This window comes from Plectrocnemia conspersa, unplaced genomic scaffold (assembly GCF_051122295.1).
Source record: "Plectrocnemia conspersa isolate PC_06_02 unplaced genomic scaffold, ASM5112229v1 ptg000001l, whole genome shotgun sequence".
Classification (NCBI taxonomy): Eukaryota; Metazoa; Arthropoda; class Insecta; order Trichoptera; family Polycentropodidae; genus Plectrocnemia; species Plectrocnemia conspersa.
In genome coordinates this window covers 23,605,405-23,623,157 of record NW_028277165.1, presented here as the reverse complement: position 1 = coordinate 23,623,157, position 17,753 = coordinate 23,605,405, and the positions used below count along the sequence as shown (strand labels likewise).

At 29.2% G+C, this 17,753-nt stretch overlaps 1 protein-coding gene across 1 annotated transcript; it reads left to right on the top strand.

Annotated features, from left to right (window-relative positions):
- The first annotated feature begins 5,971 nt into the window (after window positions 1–5,971).
- On the top strand, window positions 5,972–7,520 carry LOC148239292 (nuclear receptor subfamily 2 group E member 1-like). The gene is made up of 5 exons (XM_088181416.1): window positions 5,972–5,975; window positions 6,047–6,187; window positions 6,270–6,365; window positions 6,470–6,616; window positions 7,360–7,520. The coding sequence occupies exons 1-5, from the start codon at window positions 5,972–5,974 to the stop codon at window positions 7,518–7,520; spliced, it is 549 nt and encodes a 182-aa protein (XP_088037542.1).
- The last annotated feature ends 10,233 nt before the right edge of the window (window positions 7,521–17,753 follow it).

The window sequence follows — 17,753 nt, the reverse complement described above, 5'->3', positions numbered from 1 at the left end:
TTAAGCTTGAAAAAAATATTTTAAATAAATCTTGAAATTTTATTCTGAAATTTTATAATTTTAAAATATTTAAATTAATGTTACACAATTTTGTGTAATTTCCTTTCGAAGGCGTCAGTAAGAGGGATTTCTGCAACACTATGTGTTTAGTAGTTGATTGTTAAAGGCAGCACTTTACACGCTGTCATTGTGAAATGCGAATAGTCCTTATTTTGAGATACTGCCCCTTTTTGTTGGAAATGTTTTTTCAAGCGAAATTTTAAAATTTCTCTAAATTGTCAACGTTCGTCAAAATTTAAGTACACCTTTTTTCTATATAGAGAAGCTAATACAAATCCACACTATTTATAAAATATTTAAAATACCGTATAAATTAAAAAAAAAAATTTTTTAATTTGATAATTTTTCTACATATTTTGATAAATGTTTTACAATTTGAATCGATAAAATCAATTACGTAGCTCGCTCTCAAGCGCACCCAAAACCGGAATTTTTCTTTTAAATTTGCTTACATGTGACAGTTCTTCTGTCATCTGGCAAGCGCTCGTTGCGCACACTTCGGTGCAATTAAATAAAAAGAGAAATATGTTATAATTACATCATCTTTCTTACAAAGTGTTAATTGAAGATGATTCAAAATGATGTAGCAATTGGAATTATAGACAATATAATCAAAACTATATATTATGAGTGTGTCGGGAAGTGTTTGGTTATATGAATAATATTCTAACAAAATTACTATTGACTTTCTAGGATCAAATATTAAATTTTGATTTAGCAATTAAAGGTATACATACCAAAGAAAAATCTTGTATTAGTTTAAACAAAAAATTACATTTTATATAGAATCGTTTACAGTTAATTTTCAAAAGCTATGAAAGATTTAATAACATTTACGTATGGCAAACAATTGAAGTATGACGTATACGACAACTTTGAAGAAGATGAAGAGATGCCAATCTACGTGTTTAATCCTCTACGGTAACTTCCGTTAAGTTTGTTCTTCAGTTGTCGTTTAAATTTCATTTATGGATTATATTAGTAGTAATAACGTGTTCAATGTTTAACTCTTGATAAGAGTCTTATTGTTTTTAATTATTTTTCAGAAGCAATGATAGAACAATTTGATGACCTATATGACGACAACGTAGATTTGGTATATATAAACAAAAAGTTAAAGTCACTGTCAGCAAGTATTATATTTTTATAAAGAACATACTACATAATTTTGATGTAACTGAATTTCCTGAATTTGGCTGTTCCAAAAGAGAAATGATTGCACAGAAGAAAAATTGATAAAAAACCATGTCATAGATACATATTTTGCTACATCGGAATTAAAAATAACCCACCCTTAGATATTTTGGTTATCGATTATTCCAGGTATGCAATCACATATTTGTAAACATTGTAAAATGTCGGTTATTAGATAACATCCAAGGAAGTATATACATCCCACGGCGACGGCGCTGATTCAATCGACATTAATGTTCAATTCTCATACATACTAAGGATATATTACACGTTCACATTTAAAACGTACCGGGTTTATTTGCAATTCATCAAATCTAACGAATATGTTCATTAAATCAGAAGCAATGATAATTTTTATGTATTGTAAAAGGAAAAACTCACTTTTCAGCCTCGGAGCCCGTTGACGGGAATTCAAAATTTGAAGATTTCATTACGAAGATTGTATATCTAGTTTAATCAATGTATTCTTATAATCCTTACACACATTATATTTCATTTTCATAGTTATAACATACCTATGTGGACCACTGTTTACAACTCAGTGAAAACTGTCAAATATCTTGCATTTTTAAATAATGTACTTGGCTAAAAGACAAAATTAGATTGGCAATGAATGCATTGGCAATGAAATAAACTAGAAGCTTTCTTAAAAGCTGAGAACGCCAAAGTGGTTCGCCACTTTCAAACTTTTTGAAATATTACATAGCTCTAGGAGCGTACGGCGAGATACATTTCCTTTCGCTTGCTCGCGTGTTAAGTGACAAGAGTGAGTGAGAGATAAGGGCGTGCGTTACATTCGTTCTGCACGCCCACTTCTTCTCACTCACTCGCAGCACGCGAGCGGGCGAAAGGAAATGTATCTCACCATACATGTTTGTTTAACACAAAAAAACTTATATCATCAATGAATTAATAGGAAACGAAAAACAATATTTACAATAGCACAATAAAAATTTAGGTTTTTTATGCTCATCCTATATGTATTTTTAAGCTGGAATACAATGTATGTATGGTATAAGAATATACATAAATAAAACTCGTATATTATGTTAACCTCAGCGATGTGCTTTTGTAATACTTGATTATCAATATTATTCCATTATAGAGGTGGCATAATATTCCGCAGTAGCATTATAATAGATGATACAGCAATTATTTTGAGTTTTAGCTCAAGAGGCTTTTCTGTTGGTATTATGCTATTGATAATTAATATAGGCTATATGACAAATAATATATCGTTACCTTTTCCTGTAATATTTAATTTACTTTTTAGCTGTTTTAGACAAATAATTATATTGTTACTGAATCATATATTTATAAAATTAAGTAGTTTTATTTTATATGTACGTTAGTAGTTTTGTTTTATTTGTATTTTTATGAGAATGTTTATAGCTTTTAGAATCTTCGCCATGCATTATAGAATCTTCGCCAGTATGTTGAGTTGTATTATTGTCAGCTGTGATTTCGTGGAGCAGCTAAGATTAGGCATGATGTGCTCTTGTGATGATACTGGACGATCCGTTGATGTGTCTCATGTCTGTGACTCTGTGGCGTCTTTCCTGGTGCATCTTTGCTTCTGTGATTTAAGTTTCACATATATGATGCTGGTTCAAGACAGTTCTGGCGAATCGCAGATCAAAATTTAATATAAATACGATCGGTTGAAAGGTTCGGTTTTTTTTAAATCGGTTAAAGATGATATTGGCGATCGGTAACCAAAGGGTAGATTAACAATATTATTATGCGCAAGGTAGAACGCATTGTTTAGCATGCAATCATTCAAGAATTTGTTTTTCAACGGTACTAACGGTAATAAACGTCTCAGGATGTGTGTACTATTTCGGTTCTCCGTGAAATATTTCCAATTATTAACGCAATTGCTTGGTCACAAGATCTCTTTTCCATTGTTGTGGAAAATACTGTGTGTGCCCTTACTTCTGAGATATGTTTTTATTTGTTCGAACTAGTCATTAGAATGCCCTCTAATATATAACAAGCTGTATAGCTAGTTGAAAGGTTGAAACCCCTACTACTAACTAATTACAAATTTAGAGCTTAAAAATAGAATTATTTCTATTGCATTTTTTAGTCAGTGTAGCATGTATGAGCAAGTGTGTGTCAGTAAAATTTTTTCATTAAACTACATTGTATTTTATTTAAAATGCATTTCGATAGGTTAATAATTAATTTTAATGAATATCAGACGTTCTAATTTGTCTCGAGGCGAAGCTATTCTACACAGCTTTTTTACTTATAAATAATCATAAAGACACTTCTCTTAAGAGTAATGATTCATTCAATAAAAAATATCTAGAATAATATTAGCTTCGTTAATGTTAATTAGTTCAATTTATTTAAATATCGGAGATTCGTTAATGACTGTGAAAGTATGTTATACTTTTAATGAAAATGTGAATATACTTTGATGCTACTTTTCCTTCAATTGAATTATTCGTAATTAATATCACAAAAACGTTATTTCATTAGATACATCATAAGTATTGTTCAATCGGACCAAAATAATTATTACATTGGATTATTAATGAGCCTGAATACCATTCAGACTTATTATTTAATTTTTTTATTATTTTCTAATTTATCTTGATTAAAATAATAATAACACAATTTTTACTTGTATCTACCTATGCATTATTGCCTTAAAAATATTTTTATTCACTGAATTTATTTATACAGCTACGTAACGATGACCGCGTTTGTGCTTTCCAACGTACACACAAAAGCGAAAAGTTAGGGTTGTAAAAAAACTACAGAGCCCCGAATATGATTTTTATTTTTTACAAACGAAAAAATACCAGACCTACAGATAATTTTTAATTTACATTTAATTACGTATATAATATATTATTAATTAACAATAAACGGGAGCATAAAAATATATAAGTACATATACAAATCGATATCATACCTTTGTTATAAAATGTATCTCAGTTTAAAAATGAACCAATTTATTTATGTAATAAATATATTTTATCTATATGAATTATACGCTATTTGAAATATAAATTATGTAAAAAAAAATTTATGTATTTTTCCGAGGGATAAATTATCACTCGGGAAAGGTATACAATAAACGCTCAATATCGATAAAAGCCTCATGCGCTCATTTTCACAGCCCTATTTCATCTTTTATTCACACTTTAACACCTTACCCCAATATATCACCCCATTACGAAGTGTCCAGTTAAGGATCAACTTAACCATTATAATAAGGGGCGTGCGCATAAATATGTAAACTTGATTTGTATTGACTGTCACTTACACGGGGCGCATTCTTAAAAGCGATAATCAACATTTTAACGATAAGTAACATTCAGAAACATCAGAAAATAACCCAATAGCATTTTTTATTTTAGAGATTTATTAACTGTAATATACAATAGTAGATTAAAATAATATTTTGAAGTTTTTATGTATGGCAAAGTTAGGCTGTAAGATATCGTAGCGGAGTGCCGTCAGATGACATTTTACAATAATTGTGAAAAATAATATCAACTGGTATTTTTGGTAATTTTGCCCTACTTTATGTCATTTACAATTATGATAAAAACGCGCGGGATTGTTACATATCCAAAGCCGTTGATATTGCATAAAATCAAAAAAGATGTTTTATTAATAGCGATATATTTTAAATATAAATAAATTTTTTTATAATATATTTTTATTAAAAACTGTAGAGATTTCAACCACTTAAACATTTTTTTAGAATTTAGAAATCACTCTAACGACAATTAAAACAAACTAAAAGAGAGACCTCGTGACCAAATAATTGCGTTATTAATTAAAAATATTCCACGAACCACCTAATAGCACATCCACCCCGATCTGTAATCACCCATAAGTACCGCTTAAAAACTACTCTTTGTTTGGAAAGGACGCACTCTAAACAATACATTCTACCCAGGGCCATGAAGAACGAGCCCGGACCCAGGGAAAACAAAGATTCATGACAAAAAATGCATTTTATACATTTTTAACATCGTATTATAATTTCCTGAATAAATAATAATAGCTTTCTATGCTACAAAACAATTTAAAAAATAACCACGGTTGCGACATATTTTCCTAAATCATATTTTATGCGAAATATTTTAATTAGGCATTAAAAATTATTAAAAATATCTACTCATAATATTTACCTGATAATTAGTCGTGTTTTATTTGCTGTTTAGTTTTGACATATATTGAACTTCCAGTATTGGTCAAAAGCAATAAAATCGTGCCATCGCGGTGAAAACGCTCAATTACCAAGTGTTTATATTAAGACTTTTTATAGCAATATTATGAGTGAGAGCAATATTACTTTTTATAGCAATATTACACAGTTTTATTTCATGAAAGCAAAAGACGTATTTTTTAACATGTGAACGATAATTAGTTGGTTCTTAACCATTAGAACATAAAATTAAATAATTTGATAATATTATTCTCAAATGAAATATATTACATATGAAAACGATCCCAGTTTATATCAGCAAATTTTATTATACTTTCCTTAATACCTCAACACAAATGTATAGATAAAATAAAATGTTGACGATCACTTCACCGCGAGGGAAATCGAGCCTCCCTCAAGCTTTTATAAAAGAGCAGATCAAAAACTTTTCATTCTCATTGCTAGTTAGAACTTTGGTTATAAATTGAACTTTCGTTACTTCTCGAGATTTTATTGTGAAATTCTATTTTTGGTCAACATAAAATGAGTAAATGTATACATAAATATATTCACATTACATTTAATTATTATTATATAAAACAAAACTTACGCTTCAAGGGAGAAACTTACCATCTTCGGTACCTTGTCGAGTTTGCGGAGACAGAAGTTTCGGCAAACATTACGGAGTCTACTGCTGTGACGGATGTTCTTGTTTTTTCAAGAGAAGTATACGAAGGAGTATTGTGTATACTTGTGTAGGTATGCAGTATTTAATTATCCGAAGAGTGAATAAAATTCTTCACGGATTTTGTATGTTATTAATTATTCACATATTTTTCAGCCGGATCTGGAAATTGCGTGATTGATAAAATCAGGAGAAACTGGTGCCCCTATTGCAGATTGATGCGCTGTTTCGCAGTAAAAATGAACGCTTTAGGTCAGATTTATATCATAGTACATATTTTAATATTTATAGGTTATTTTTCTCTTAAAAAAAATGATTTCTCATATATAAACCTGAATAGCAATTGATGATTTCAGCCGTCCAAGAGGAGCGCGGTCCCAGAAGGGCAAAAAGCAATATCGGTGTTACATCTCAAGAAGTGAAAGGGTTAACTTTGCAGATGGAGAGAGCCAACCAATTTATACAGCCCTCGGGGCCCAAGCCGGCCTTGCCCCTGGGACGCGGTGGAGCCTTCACTAAATTTTTTAAGTCGAATCTGGATTTTAACTCAACCAGAAAAGATTTCGACAGTTTTCGACACTTATCTACAAGTAACAGTTAAAAATAATTGTATAAATATTATAGTGATAACAGTGTGAAGTCTGCGTGTGTTTGATTGGGTTGAAACCTGTGAATTTTAATTGAAGCATTATTATAAATACAATTATCATAAGACTTGTCTGAAGAATGTGTATTTATATGTCGAAACGTATTATGATAACTCCTATCATATTACACTACTATATTTACATTTAAGAGTAACTAAAATTTAGTAATTTATAAGGGTGTGTTAAAAGTAGTAAAACATACTAATTAAAAATTTTCTGTGATTAAAAAATAAACTAGTATAGTGTCAGTTAAAAAATAACATAAAAGTAGTTTAATTTAAGCAAAACCTTTAATTATTTAGTATTCATTGAAAGTATAATTTATTTATCATACACTATTTTTTATTTGCGACTAACTTCATATGTTTTTACGGATCTGCTTACTTTTTGGTTCATAAATAATTAAATGTTGTTGGTTTAACCCAAATCAAAAATATAAAACATATCTTATCAAAGATATTATATGATAAATGATTGCCATTAAAAATAACATGCTAAGATAACATGAATTGAGTAAACAAGATACACTTTCATAAATCTAATAGCTAATACCTCATATACTAAGTTCATATGATTTAATTAATAATTAATTTATAAAGCAATTTATGTTTTAGACAACTTCATTATCAAAATCTTACACGACATACTACACGTCGCTATCAAAGAAGCTAGATGCAATATTGCTTTCCAAAATGTTCCAAGGGAAGATCAAAACCAAATTTTAAGGAAAGTGTGGTGCGAACTTTTCGTAATGAGGTAATTGTTCAGTTGTATTAAAGTATGTTTTTTTATCTTTGGGGTATAATAGTTATGTGTGTATTTAATATATATATCAGAGCAGCTAACTGGGCAATAGATGTATTAAACTTCGTTCCATCCAGAATGAGAATTGCGATCTTCACATTCCGTAATCTCTGTGCTGATCCCTTAGAATGTCGTCTTATCGAGACATTTATTATTTCTAAAAGCGGTACGGTGATGTATTATATAAATCTATTATAAATTGCACAGTTATATTATATTTTAATTTAATTTTGATTTAGATAAATATTTTTTATTATTTAAAATGCAATATTTTTTTAATTATTTATTACTATTGTTGAAATACCCTAACTCACAGTAGTTTTATTTCAAAAATCTATATCAATAAATTAGATAATATATTAATCATTGTTTTTAATATTTGTTTACAAAAAAATCCGATCTTAAACGTTCTGTTGACATTCACCGTCATTTGATCTATCTGCAATAAATAAAATGCACCAGTTGTATCAAATGACATTTTTATCATATTTTTTATATTGATAACAATAATAATATTAAATAACACTTTTCAATAACATTTGTGTCACAAAGATAGTGTATTTAAAATTGAATATAAACTCACAAGATAATCTGTCATGCAATGTTTTTTTTTAAATAATTAATTTTCTCTTTGGAAATTTATGGCAAAATTGCTCGTTTTTAAGATTTTTAACTTTGATAATATATATAAAAACAGCTACTTTGTAATTAATTTTTGATGGACTGTGTGAATGATTTTTTTATGTTGCAATTCATTACACTTTAAAGCACAAAAAATATATAATTTTATCCTAAATATAAGTTTTATAAAAACTATTTTTTTAAATACATCTAATCGATCAAGATGCATGATATAATTATGTATGTACATATATGTAGGACCTTTCAGAGAAAATTTTTATTATTAATTTATTATTATTATTTAATATTGCATTTATAATTTAAAATAAAAAATAGTGATTTTCAACGTTTTTTTGCTTTGATTTATTTTACTATTTTTTTGTAATAGTATATTTTAATAATTTATTTAAACACTTTTCTATTATTAAATTTGATAATTTATTTTACATATTTATTATATTTTTATTTCACTAGAGACTTTTAATATTTTTTAAATATATTGTACTGATTTAACAGTTACGCGTTTAATTTTTGAGAGCAAATGTATTAGTATTATAAAATATATTTTAATTACACAATTTGTATAATTCGCTCTTAGCCTTGTCTGCGTATTGTAAAATGCAGTCGCCTCCAAAAATCAGATTGAACTCTGGATTTCGGATTTTCTGGGAAGCAGCTGCTTACTCTATTTCTAGCTCGGTAAATCCTAGGCGTAGCTCCGCTAATTGCGAGTTTGGATAGACTTCCATGTGTCTTAATTCCAGGGGGCGTTTCAGCTTTTTCCAGGCAAGGGAAAAAATTGGCAAGTCAGTGGTTGTTTTTTAATATTTTCATTTCATTAAAATTCATAGTATTTCATCAAATGATACGCAATTTGGGTGTTTAAATTAGTAAACACATTAATTGTTCACGACAGCGTGTCGTAAAAATTATATTCGCTCTTTTAGTTTTACTTAAATCGCGTTTTTATAGTATTTTTTAAATGTTTATTTAATATTAAAAAAAAAAATATAACTAGAAAGATAGACCAAAATCACGCAACTGTACATAACGGTCGGATAGGCAAGATTGAACAATAAGACTTTCAATCCCATTTTAAAACTCTTAATAATAGCTAGTAATGTTTGGAACGAATTTAATATACATACAGATTGGATCCGTAACGGTCTTTGTTTAGTGCGGATTTGCATATAAATTTTAACTAGAAATAAATTAACTGCGATCGAACTACTAAACTGAAAATCGAACTACTAATCGAATAATAAAATGTTTTGCAATCAAATAATTACAGCTGAACAACCACTACAACATTTTAAATCATTTCTCAATGAAAAGATCAAATCTCTTAAAAAGACTTACCAAACTCCAATTGACAATTATACATTAATTTCAGTGGAAGACAAAAAATGTAATTTCTTATTAAAAACCCGATACTTTGGAAATATGAAAATACTGTTATTCCCTAATGATATTTAGGAATTTATTAAAACAGTTTTTAAAAAATAATTAAATTGATCATAAAAAATGATTACATTAAAAAATGATTCTTAAACTTGAAACTTGTACAAGATTTAAAATTGGTAGAAATAGTCTTAGCATGAACGTGTCTAAAGCTGATGTTGAACGTTCGTTCAGGTCGTTGAATCGCATTAAATACATATGAGAAATTTGCTTTCCTATGATGTACTAAATGCCCTTGCTGCATTATCAATCCAGAAAGTGTATAAAATAAATCAAATTAAAAATTAAAATGAAAATTATAATAAAAAAATTGTAGAATTTACAATTTTAAAAGGGGACCATATATAAGCTTGTTTTAGAAACAATATTTTTATTAGCTTACAAATAATAATAATAAACTATTATGCTAATCTCTCTTAGTAAATTAATTAGTGTTTTTATAAATCGATATATTATTCTATAGTTTAGGGTCTCTGGGTATCTGGACAGTAAATGGATCTCTTGGTGCAGATGTATTATATTAAGTTAGCAATATTTACTTGGCGCACCATACCAATTTATTGCTATAATATTTAAGATTATAATAAGATTCGTATTCATTATTTGCATCAAATATTAGCATAATCCATCTTATTTTAAGTGGTTAGATATCATTCCTACTACTATTACTGTCGCAGTAATAATAACAAACAAATCAACATCTATTATTATATCGTCATTCGTAATTATATTAATAATTTCTAAAAATAAATCAATATATGTATTTATAAATAATTAAAACACAGATTACTAATTCTGTTTTACATAACTTAGTAATTTACTAGCTCGAAAACTAGACAAATATTATTATTTGAGTTGCCGCTAAAAATGTCGACAGCTGTTAATCGCTCATTTTAAAATGCGAGCGAAATAGCGAGCTCTGCTTGCATCTCGCTCTTTTTTTCCGTCTTTTTTTTAATCGTTTTATTTCATAACAGACACACAATATCAAGTAAGAATTATGCACAATTAGAGCATATAATCCCGTTTCATCCCATATCATAAAAATATAGATACCCTTTGAAGAAAAAAATCAGTTAAGGAGCAATAATTATTGACAACGTAAAACTGTCAAGTATATTATACAGTCTTAACACCGTACGGTTCCGGCCATGTTCCGTTAAAAATTTTTACAATATACTTGCACTCGTAAATTGAAGATTATTGAGTTATTTGCATAAGTTGAAAATTCAATATTATTAAAATGTGTTTACCAGAAGTTTTTTTACCATTAATAAATTGAAATTGGCAAAATTAGCTCCAACACAAAGCCAATAAATGCATTCAAAGCTTTGTCGACGTACGAGTGCAACGCTTAGAATAGATGTCGACCATTGTCGACTTACTAGTACAAAGGGTTAACTATATGGCACAGACACAGTTTTAAATATCCGAAAATTACAAAGACATTACCTTATCAATTGCGTGATGCCTAGAATTGTAAATATCGGCATCACTTCCGCCCGCGGTAGAAGGGACGCGTCGCGTGGGCTGCACGCCGTGAAAACACTGTTGCAACGGCCTTGCATAGTAACAATATATTGTGTGTATAAACACAATGTTTAGCTATAAACACTAATTTGAATTATACACTGCTTAGTTCTAATACATACACTAAATTACACTATCACTTTATAATTAAAAACATCGAAAGGAATATTATTATAAAAACACTTATTCGAGAAAAATGTAACGAAACAGTTTACGTGCCGGATGTCGCATAGCTACTGATTTTTTTTTTAAATATTTCGAGATGCATAAACAAGTGCAAACGAGTTCAAGGTTATGCTTCATGTTATGTTCATATAGGCCATAAGGATTAAAATGTCGTGCATCTCAGATTACAAAAAAAATATTTTTTATCAAAGGTTGACAATTTGTCTATTTTTAAAATACATATTTATCTCTAATTCAAATTATTTTAATGCAAGTTGTTTGTTTATTTTTAAAATATCTATCTCTTATTTGATTTATTTTAATGCGAAAGTGACACGAAGGTCACCTTTGCTGTTGTTATTGACCTTCTAAAAGTAATATATAATGTCGATGATTTGGAGTTTTATATTATTTAAATCTAATTTATATATGCCAAATTTACGACATTTTCAAATGACGTTCTTCGGTTGAAAATAGTGAATTTTTTTTATTACATATTGATGATATGGGAATATAATAATACAATAATATGGTTAGGGGGGTGGGGGAGCAAAATTATATTTTTAATTTTTTTTTCTGTATTTTATAAACATATTATTTATTTATTTTTTGAAAATTTATTTTATTCGACGCTCCATCTTACAAAAGTCAACAATAACCGCATCATATAATATATTGTCTTTCTTTAATTTGTCAAAAAGTTTTTTATTAATATTTAATTCTTTTCATTGTCGAAAATAATCTTTCTACAGAAGCACTGTATGTATTTTTGCACTCTTATGAAGCGCTCTTTTTTGACAAGCGCTCTTATGACTGTCTGCGCATTTAACGTATGCTATTTTTCTCTTATGTAGTAATATTAGTATTTTAAGCTAAACTGTAGGTAAAGGAATACATTCAATTGTTGACGAACATGAAGGTTTCTTAAATCGATTTCATTTAAAACAGATTGCAGAGACTACTGCTTCTAACCTTGCTGACCATTTTGTTTTAAAATATTTTGTATACAGTGCTAAATGCTGTTTTAAAATCTTCCACTAAAAATAATAAAATTGCTATATATAATAGTACCAAAGAAAGTTACTGATTTTTACGTAAGATTCTGCTTAATTCACTCCAATAATATTTAAACTAGTGTTTCAACAACAAATACTTTAAATATTATTGAAAAATTATTTCATACATTTTTATAACCACAATAATATGTCCAAACAAAAAAGTCTGTTGTAATATATCAAACTGATAAGTTTTGTAGGAAATGTATTTTCTTGTTGTATAATATTACCTATATACATATATATCAATACATTAAATTCAACAAATCGACGTCAAAGGATTACTCTGTGATCATCTCACGTAAAAATCCCTTCAAAAATCTTCTCAGCCGCAATGTACCAACCGACCGAATAGAATTTAAATAACACAACCCATACATACATATTATACATATTTATGGCATACCTTTCGCATGTTTCAGACATTTGTAACAGGGGTGGCACTTGTCGCACACTCGAGATATCAGCATCCGTCGCCTTGAGCACAGTATTAAGATATTTTCCACCAAGAAGAACTACAGAAATTCTCTTCGCCACTAGGGCAATAATTTTACAGATGCATCCGAAGGATATGCTACCTCATTGTGATGTAGAACAAGTTATTTTGAACACTTGAATTTTGATTTTCAGATGTATGTGATTTGCTTTGTGATATCTGACGCGGTTTTGAATACTTTCAGATTTTCCCTTAACAATTGTGAATTTTCACCATAGAATTATATAACAGACACAATCGAACTTCAAAGCGTGAACTTATGATATGTGCTTTTGTATTGTATATATATATTATATTTGTGTATGCGTCAGAGCAGACGATTTTTTTTAATGAATTCAAAGCAGTGTAAGATTATTATATTTAATAAATAAAATGTCATTAATTAATTTATACAACGATGAGTCATTATTAGAGAAGTAAGTGTAGTATATATGTTGTCATTCAGTTATGAAATAATAAAAGAACAGTTATACAACATAGATATTAATTATTTAAATTGTTTTTTATCGTTTACATTAACCGTTGAAAAATCAGATTTAGTTATACCTGGTTTAATCAAAAAGTTACGGGAAAAAATCATACTGGCACTAACCACAAAAATTATTAAATATGCAATAGGATTTTTTATAAAAAAGCTACAAATCAAGTTGGATAAAAAAATACAGAAAATAAATTTATGTATAAGGTTTTACATTAAAAAAATATATACATAGTACATATAGTTATCGACTTCACAAAAACCGTTAAACCCTATGTATTTATCCGTAGTAAGGATATAGAAATTTTATTATAATAATATGTATATATGAATAAATCTAATTTAAATAATTGGCCACTAATTTTAATTTTAATAAATTAAAGTTAATTGGCATCAATATTCTTTAATAATAAACGAATTTAATTTTATTATTCATAAACAACAACAAAACAATATTCTGCCAAAAGGATTTTTATTTATTATGCATTTTTTCAGAATTAAGTATACCCCTAAACATATTTACAGATTAACCGAACGTAAATGAACGTCGTTTTTATCATTTTATGGATATCCCTACTTTATAATGTTACATAGGTCGGCAATTTTCATTTCCTATTAGAGGATAATTTATGTTTTAGTTGAAAATGTGCCTAAAAAGGTTTTACTTTATAGGACAAAACCCGACACTAAGTGGGTGAAAGAATATTTTTTGGGGTTACGGTTACATAATATGTTGTATCACTTTGTTTTTTATTAACGGAGTTGGAGTTTTTTATTTAACTAGCTGATGGATTTTTAGAGCTAAGTTTAAGAAAGATTTGGTCGTATAGGTAGTATGTGTATCGTATATTTTATACAAAAGATCGTATATTTTTTTCACATAAAAATCGCGTCATAAGTCCTTCTGCAATAGGCAATATTCTTATCGAAATCTACCTAAAAGAAAAGAGTAAAAGTTAAGAGTATCACAAATTCTCCGTTCGAATGAATCATGTGTAAGAAATACGAAGAGTTATGGCATATAACTTTCTTCCATTAAAGGCAGATGTGATTTTATTTATGTTGACTTGAAAAACCCTTGATAATTAACTTATTTTAGTATGTATATTTTATTGCATAATATTATGTATTTATCCGAATTTATATTATGTATCCAATTTTTCTCTTAAAATAAAGCTTAATTTTTTTTTATTTAATACTTTTTTGCTATTTATTTAATATAAATTTTAGCTATATGTATAAAATTTTCCTGTTAAACTTCAAAGCAGATTAAATATTGTAATACAAACCACTGTAATACAAATCTCTTTACATCTTTAGATGTAAATAATAATTCGGAACACGATTTTCTTATATACGATGCTTTATTTATATTATAAAAGCCTTTAAATTGTAATATAAATTCAAATTAGATTACAGTACGTTATACTACAAGATGCTATAAAGAAAATACACGATTGAAGTTTTAATTATATTATTAAAGTTCTAAATAATACAAAGCTGTAATTAACCACACCATATACCACATTACAATGGAATCTCTATTATCGATGTCTTTACAATTTGGATCCAGATTTAATTTTAATAAAACATTTCATGATTCTATAAATAAAGTTTGCTAGCCGTAAACATAACAAGTCCATTATTATTTTTAACAATTTTCCTAGAACACCTCTGCGGCAACATTCACCGGTTTATCCCGCGACAACGAGTCGCATAATTTAAGGTGTTGTGGGTCCGGGCCCCCATTTCGCAAAGGGCCCAAAACGCTTGCGGATTACCGTTTCGCCGGTTGCGTGATGTCGGGATTCGCACAAAATCCTACAGTTATAACCCTTTTGGACAGGATAAAGAGGGGTGAAGGGTGAGGGGTAAAAAGGATTATTTCCGTTGCCCATTGTTCTTATTTTCGCCTTTTCGCTCGACGAACGCGTGAGGTGTAAAATTAGAATGATTCTAAGCGAGAAAATTGCTTTTTTGCTCACCTGTATAATTAATTATGATCATTATTAAATATATAGGTTATATATAGATGTATATGTATAATATGGTACTGTGTAAAGTTGTAAGTATATGATATATAATTCACGATATGAGTATAAAGCCGCATACTAATTATTCCCAATTACATATATGGCAATTTTTAATTGCTAACGCATTCGAAAATAGTTTGCATGTTAAAGTATGATACATACAACCCAAAATATAGTAAATATCTGTCACTAAAATCTAACGCTATTAAAATTATATGCAAGCAGTATTATAATATATTTTTTGATCTAGAACGGGGTTGGGATAGCATACTGTCATGGACGCTCGCACCTCCGCAATACTGTTGCTGCCATGCCGCCTACAGAACCTCTGAGAATTTTCCACCGACATCATCCCTCCGCCAGCTTCTCCACCACTGCTTTGAAAAAACATCTCGCCCATCTTTGTCTCTCGCAATATGTAATATAATATAATAAAATTCTCACTAGTTTCCACCTGCGTCTTACTGGCTGCGAAGTCACACCCCTCAGGGTAAGAATCCCGAAAATATCATAACGCGTTTTATCCGTTGGGGAAAAATAGGTTACTTTGTTTAAAATTAAATATCGTGGAAGATCACTTAACCGATTAAGGTACGCGCCATAAATCATAAGGGATTAAATATCTCTCGCCTCAAGAATAGATAACGTACGTAGCCATTTCCAATCTACCTTATTGGGCTACAGAAATTATTTAAGAAAAACTCGCGATCATTCTACAATTGGTCGTTCCACCGCGAAAAGACGGACCACAAAATCTATCATAGAGGAGGTCATGAATAATATTAATAGAATTTTAGCTACTAGGAACAATTCTGAGGACTTAAACTTGGACTGCATCCGAGAGAAGGCCGACTTAACTTCAGACCAGTGAAGATCGCAGAAGCCGCTTCTCTTCTTATCCAATGCTCCAGCTCGACGTCCGGAATTCAGAGCAACCCACTTCGGAGACGGCTGCAGTCCACGGCCTTTATTGTCTTAAAGAAATAAAGACCCCGGACCCAATAACCCGGACATAGTCACCATAAAAGCCGTTATTAATCTGTAATAAAAATGAATAGACATGATTTTGAGTTAGTAATTATTATTATATTAAAAAAAATCTATGAATAAGAGACGACAAAAAAAATTGCTAGCAATCTTAAGTGTCATCAATTCAAATTTTAATAAATAAAAGTTAAATACACATACATAAATAATTGTTTCAAGAAGCGATGCAATTGACCCGCCAATATCCTAATCTGCGATTCATCAAATCTGTATCGAACTATCAATACGCCAAGCCAATCGTCCGGCATCATCCCGAAAGATCACAGCTGACAATAATTCAACTCGACTCTCCAGCGAAGACTCTCCAATTTTCAAGATCTACCATTTTGTCTACACACGCTGATAACGGCATATACGTTTCTATATATACGTATATGTATGCTGTAACCAGCTTTTCCATCGTCTTTTTTGCATGCAAAGTTACACTCCGTTAGTTTCAAAATACTGTATAAAATTAAATAGATTTCTTTGTAATCTCAAACAATGTGATTTTTGATAATTAAATGAAAAATCAGAAATTTATTTATGTTGTTTTATTGAGAAAAAAAGACATACCTGATATATCTAAGAGACTTTTTCGATGATAGCCGTAAAACAATAAGAACTTATACCATTCGGAAACCTAGAAAAAATAATCGTCCACCCTCTGAAAAAAATACGCAAAATATTCACGTTGTTCTTTTGTTCTTGCTCGACCTATCGTTCAACCTTTTTTTTGTAAAGGGTTATTTACGGAACGTTCAGCTGAGTTTTCCGATAACGATTCCCAGTAATCGTTTAGCGTTGTGTAACGATAAAATGACATTATCGTTAATGCCACTCATCCTAAAATGAGAATGCGTTTTTTATATACTTCTTATATAAGATCTAGGTAATTAATCTATATTATCCTCTTAGGTGCAAAATAAAACAATATACTTTAAGATAACCTTTTCATTAATTTTTCAAAAGAAAAATAATAATAAACAGTCCTGTAAAGAATATTGCCAAGACTGAGTTTCATAACTAATAATAAAGAATATGGATACATTTAATTCAATAGAATACACATAGCTATAAGTATAAGCTTTTGACTTAAAAAAAACTCGGGTTTACAGCGCAATAAAGCTATACTTGTATCGTACAGGATGATCGTATTATACTTTACGATCCGTAAAGTTCTTCGAGCGCTGTTCGTATTTATTTTAATTTATTCATCGGGCAATTTTACACCACCACCGAATTGTGCAGTAAAAATTAAACGAAACTATTCCAATTTGCATAGTAAAGTTCCGCTGCTCGCCCTCTTTTGAACGAACAAACT

Bases quoted from the DNA above. Each gene is read 5' to 3' on its own strand.
- LOC148239292 (XM_088181416.1), top strand. The intron at 6,188-6,269 runs GTATGCAGTATT...CATATTTTTCAG, and splicing joins TATTGTGTATACTTGTGTAG to CCGGATCTGGAAATTGCGTG. The intron at 6,366-6,469 runs GTCAGATTTATA...TGATGATTTCAG, and splicing joins AGTAAAAATGAACGCTTTAG to CCGTCCAAGAGGAGCGCGGT.